At 34.4% G+C, this 5,784-nt stretch overlaps 1 protein-coding gene across 1 annotated transcript; it reads right to left on the bottom strand.

Annotated features, from left to right (window-relative positions):
- Positions 1-5: 5 nt before the first annotated feature.
- Positions 6-4,770, bottom strand: LOC118756399. The gene is made up of 7 exons (XM_036491163.1): positions 4,607-4,770; positions 4,213-4,349; positions 3,985-4,141; positions 3,628-3,912; positions 1,674-1,810; positions 1,325-1,481; positions 6-1,252 (listed from the first exon to the last, which is right to left on the bottom strand). The coding sequence occupies exons 1-7, from the start codon at positions 4,642-4,644 to the stop codon at positions 760-762; spliced, it is 1,404 nt and encodes a 467-aa protein (XP_036347056.1). The 5' UTR covers positions 4,645-4,770; the 3' UTR covers positions 6-759.
- Between the last annotated feature and the right edge of the window lie 1,014 nt (positions 4,771-5,784).

Raw genomic sequence — 5,784 nt, 5'->3', positions numbered from 1 at the left:
TGAAATTTTATTACATCTAATTTTATTTATGTGATCATAAAAGCCATTTTAAACAAACTTAGGAATTAAAATTAACGAAAAAAGCTTAAAAGTTAACTTTTGGGAGTGTGCTTTTTTTAGTACAGCGGGCACTTATGCGTACTAATTTTTAAAACATTATTTGACAAGGCATAACATTTTTTTGCATCCTATACATTGCCATATTATAACCTCACGACACAAAACACAGTTTAGCTGCTTGGGCAACTTTCCTAGGTTATGTCGTTATGCCATGGGTTTCGATCTGCTACGATAGAACCGGATCGGTGGCTTTTTTTTCGAACAATGACCCTAGCAAAAGGATTGCTTAAACCATGGCGCATTGAGTAGAGTACGATCTTGCACAAATACCAAGTTAAAGTTAACTACCAAAAGCAATAAGCAATAAGGAATAAAGAAATATGCAGATTTTTTAGACTACCGAGCACCCCGATTTTCGGGGATTACTACTAGTTTTCTTTTATTTTTACAAAATTATAGTCTTATCGCTTCAGCGTTGTTCGCGGCGACCATTGAATTGTAAAAAATACTATGTACCAAATTAATGTTAATTAAAATGTGTATGTATGTATGCATATAATTAAAGAAAAAGCCCGCTTCAATTAATCCCTTGTTCAAGGGCTAGTATTAATAAAACACCGTATATTAATAAGAGCAAAATATTCTGCAATTCTAGTCGCAGCTAAAAAAGGTAAGAACTACAGCGCTGTTTTTCTAAACTCAAGTTTCTTCGGGCGATGTTTTAATAGTTATTAAAGCATTAAACAATACACGCATTGCCCTTGCTTGCTTTGCTTCACTCATTTCCGATAGAATTGCTGCTACAGTTTGACCAAAAGATTGTACAGCACTAATCCGTTTTATTGTTGCAGCATTTTCTGTGTTAACAATAACTCCTGCAGCAGGTGATTGGACATTTTGAATTTCTATTGGCATCTCAACTTTTTCTATGCAGATTTCTTCTAGCGGATTGCTTGCATCGGAAAATTCATTACTTTCACCACTTAAGATTTTGAAATTTTTTTGTGTTGCAGGAGAGTCGCTTGTGTCGGGAAATTCATTACTTTCAGCACTAAAGCTTTTGTACTTTGTTGGTGGTGTAGTAGAGTCGCTTGTGTCGGAAAATTCATTACTTTCAGCACGAAACATTTTAAACTTTTTCGGTGGTGCAGGAGAGTTCCAACCCAGCGTCTCATTGCCAGTACTTCGAGGACTAAAAATTCAAATGTATTTATGGACATTAATACACTAATCTTTAATCAATAAAATATTAATTCATGCGTACGCTCTTGGCTTGACAAATTCTCTGAGAAAAGAAAGCGAGTTAAAATAGGGCCAGTCTACAACTACATGCTCCTTACTTTCTGAAAGTTTTTCAAGTCTCCTCAGCTCTCTGGAATAACGTTCTCGTAAACTCGTCCATCGTTTTGCGCATTCATCCGCTATGATTCAAAAATAAATTCTATTATTGAATTTCTATTATTCTTTCATTCTACTTACATATTTATTTTATTAATCATTTATTTAATTATTTCTTTCATTATTTGTTTTATTATTCATTTATTTTATTCTATTCTTATTCTTATTATTAAATGCATGTAGGTTAATAAATAGTTGAATATTATTACACTAACCTGTGGTATCCAGTTGCTCGCCGATTGCGTTCCATGCTGCCTGTTTTTGCTCAAGGCCTCTATGTCCAAAGCATTGTTTGTTGTAAATTATTTTGTGGCTCCGTACTAGTTCAATGAGCCTCTCGTCGAGCGTCATTCTAAGAAACAAAGAAGTGAACATTAACAACACATTAACGTTGTGGAAATAGTTTTGAGTTTCGTATACATATGTACATATTTTCAAAATAATATTCGTTATGTTGTCACTAATTCTATAAACTTAAAACTGTTACGAAAAGTATGTTATGTTCAGTCTACATAATTGTGTAAAATTCCATTGTGTAGATCATCTTTGACAGATTCTATGCTATGTTGCTTGCACTAATTCACTTATTTACGTGAGGCTCTTACAATGCAAATGAACTCATATCATCAAATCCATCCTCCATTTTAATCTTTGATCTTCAGAACGCAGTAATAAATAATTATGCAATGAACTATTTTCCCCAAGTTAAATAAATACTAAAATGCTTTGGAAACAAATTAATCGAATTGTCAAAACATGCCAGCTGGAAATTCTTCCTTGTTTCTATCCTATTGTGAATGCGCCCAACAGAGATGCCATGTTAAATATACATTAAAGCAGATGTACTCAACGTCACCCACCAAACAATTTTTGTTGCTGGTAATAAGAAAATGTGTCGCCCTCGGAAACAAATTTATTGCCGGTAATATCGCCATTTTATCGATTTACTATTGTCAGTCCCTCTAAAACGTCCGCCGAAGGCAACTCGTCTGTACGAATCGTTTTCTGTCGCTTAAGGCGATATTTATATTCTTTTTAACACTTCATTTATTTTTTGTATACAAAATTTTAACTTAGAAACGGAATAAATTCTTTCTTTCGCTATGAGGCTTCCCATTCTTTCAATCCTGTCTTTGGTATAAATGAGACGCATTTGGATAATACTGTTGACGCGAAAATTTTGCGATATACGATTGAGAGCGCGCAATTATGCGATATGAAAACTAAAACCAAAATTTTTGCGAATTCGGAAACGGGAGCCCGGCTGTATGTGTTTTAATGTATTTAAAAAATCATTTACAGTCTTATAGGAAATTGCTTTATTTTACGGCCTTTACTTTTTCATAACTTACAATATATGTCCAAGCTTTGTGGAGCTGACGATACAAACATATATTCAGGCTTGTAAGCCTGTAACTATACATTTTCCTACATTTAATTTGAAATAGTATGCACAAACGGATTAAAAGTAATAAGTAATTAGTACCTTTTCTACTACTTTAAAATGCGTGACCGGAATAGACCTGCCGAAAAAGTGAGGTTAAGTTACTGACAACACCTTGCGTTGTGCCAATATAAAAACAATAAAGATTTGAAATTTATATCTAAACTTGTTTATTCAGAAATTGAAAATAATTAGGAAACAAAAAATCAAGGCGAATTTATATAAGGTGGTGTTACTAGATCAGCTGATTTTGTGTATGTGTTTCGCCTCACGGCTTCTTATGTCAAATTTAAAAATTTTGTTTGAATTTCCACACACACTCTTACAGATTTTGACAGTTTATGCCGCCAAAGCAAAATACATGTAAGTTTTTGTTTTTGTACTCCTGCTATCACCTTATATAAATTCGCCTTGCAAAAAATGAACAAAATTTAGCTGCAGCTGCTGCTATTGAATGCATGTTCGAATCTTAGTAGTTATCTATGTACGTTCTTTGCTAAAACAAAAATTAAAGCAGCAAATTAATGTTAATTAAAATATGTATTTATTTACAGAAAAATGCAGTTAGTGCCCTATTACACTAGCTTCAATGAGCCCTTAGGTAAATTTCTAGCAAGAAGACGCTTATTATTAGTAAGACCAATATATACTGCAATTCTAAATACACCAAATTGTAGTCGCATACTAGAAAGGTGAATGCTAAAACCGTACTTGTCTTAATTCAAGTTTCTTCGGGTGCTGTTTTAATAGATATTAAAGCATTAAATAACACGCGCATTGCCCTTGCTTGCTTTGCTTCACTCATTTCGGATAGAATTGCAGCTACAGTTTGACCAAAGGATTGTACAGCATTTTGAATTTCTATTGGCATCTCAACTTTCGGTATGCAGATATCTTCTAGCGGATTGCTTTCATCGGAAAAGTCATTACTTTCAGCACTAAAGCTTTTGAACTTTTTTAGTGGTGCAGGAGAGTTCCAACCCCGTGTGTCATTGCTTGCACTTCGAGGACTAAAAATTCGAATGGAGTTATATACATTAATACACTAATCTTTAAATAATAAAATATAAATTTATACTTACCCTCTTGGCTTGACAAATTCTCTGAGAAAAGAAAGCGAGCTAAAATAGGGCCAGTCTATAACTACATGCTCTTTACTTCGTGAATGTTTTTCAAGTTTCCTCAGTTCCCTGGAATAACGTTCTCGTATACTCGTCCACCTTTTTGCGCATTCATCCGCTATGTAGAATTTGTTTAATACGAATGTAGATATGAATGTATGTAGGTTAATAAATATTCAATTCACTAACCTGTGGTCTCTAACTGCTCGCCGATTGCGTTCCATGCTTCCTTTTTTGCCTCAAGGCCTTTATATCCGACGCAATGTTTGTTGTAAAGTATTTTGTGGCTCCGTACTAATTCAATCAGCCTCTCGTCGAGTGTCATTCTAAGAAACAAAGAAGTGAACATTAGCAACACATTAACGTTGTGAAAATAGATATGCGTTTTGTATGCATATGCAGATATTTTCAAATATTCGTTATGTTTTCATAAATTCTATAAACTTAAATCTGTTACGAAAAGAAGGTATGCTATGTTCAGTCGCCATAATGGTGTAAAGTTCCATAGTTGTAGGGGCCATCTTTGACATTTTCTATGCTATGCCGCTTAGCACTAATTCAATTATTTACGTGAGGCTCTTACATTGCAAATGAACTCGTATCGTCAAATCCATCCTCCATTTTAATCTTTGATCTTTGGAACGTAAAACTAAATAATTATCCAGTGAATTCTGCTCAAGTTAAATAAATATCAAAATGCTAAAAGGAAACAAACAATTGAGTTGTCAAAACATTCCAGCTGGAAATTCCTCCATTTTTTTATACTATTGTGAATGCGACCGGTAGAGCTGCCATCACATATGTAATACTTCTATATTGGCAGTATCTACCATGATACAAAAAGAAGGTAGTTTCATTTCAAAACTTTTGACAAAAAATAAGATTTTGAAGTTTCATAAATTGTACAAAATTGTAAGCTAGCTTGCTGCATTATTAGCAATCAAACAATAAATCAGAGGATTTAATGTTGTGCGTGGGAAATGTTCGGTCATTTGTACAATGATGTTTTCGAGGAGAACGGAAGGAGAAGGGGTGTGTCACCTAAAACAACACTCATTAAAAAGAGCATAGTAGGTATAAAATTTAAGAAAATCCATCCTTCTCCCCTGCCCCTTCTACAGGCACTCGGAGGGCCATTTTAAAATAGGGTGAAATAAGCATTTTCGCAAAGAAAAATTAAATTCGTATTAGGCAAAACTCTTTTCCGCGGTGGTCGCCTTCGGCCGCGCTAGAAAAGATAACCTCATCAGTCCAACTCCGGTTACGCCATGCACGTAATTTTTGCGCAAAATCCACCTACAAATTTACCACCCCTATTGCGAGTGTCGACTATTAGTAGATAAACGAATATTTTACGATTATCGATTCTCCATGGTTTTTTGAATGTCGTTTTCTCATACAATAGGTGAGTGTGAATATTTTCTTAGCGCTCATCCTTCTACAAACAAACAGTTGTAGAAGGATGAGTGCCTAAAAGCTATTCACAGTAGCTTTTTGAACGAAAATCGAAATTCAAAATACCATGTAAAGTCGATAAACAAATAATAGTAGTTTATCTACTACTACATAGTCGACCCACGCAATCGGGGTGTACGAAAAATGTGCATATTTCAAACTGAAATCTTTGTTTTAAATTAAAGCTTTATCCTTTGGCTAGACGTATGATGTTTAAATTTTTTGATTCGGGTGGCGCGTTTGGACACGATAACCCAAGAGCATTTTACAAATAACCGAACCGTACCCGAGCTGTCTTACTTATGA

This window comes from Rhagoletis pomonella, unplaced genomic scaffold (genome assembly GCF_013731165.1).
Source record: "Rhagoletis pomonella isolate Grant_MI unplaced genomic scaffold, Rhpom_1.0 Rhpom_scaffold_10168, whole genome shotgun sequence".
Taxonomy (NCBI): Eukaryota; Metazoa; Arthropoda; class Insecta; order Diptera; family Tephritidae; genus Rhagoletis; species Rhagoletis pomonella.
Note: the sequence above shows the minus strand (reverse complement) of the source record. Positions and strands in the feature narration are given on the sequence as shown.

Coding starts and splice junctions, on each gene's coding strand:
- LOC118756399 (XM_036491163.1), bottom strand. CDS start 4,644: ATGGAGGATGGATTTGACGATACGAGTTCATTTGCAAT. Junction 4,350..4,606: donor GATACGAGTTCATTTGCAAT/GTAAGAGCCTCA, acceptor TTTGTTTCTTAG/AATGACACTCGACGAGAGGC. Junction 1,253..1,324: donor GAATTTGTCAAGCCAAGAGC/GTACGCATGAAT, acceptor TTGAATTTTTAG/TCCTCGAAGTACTGGCAATG.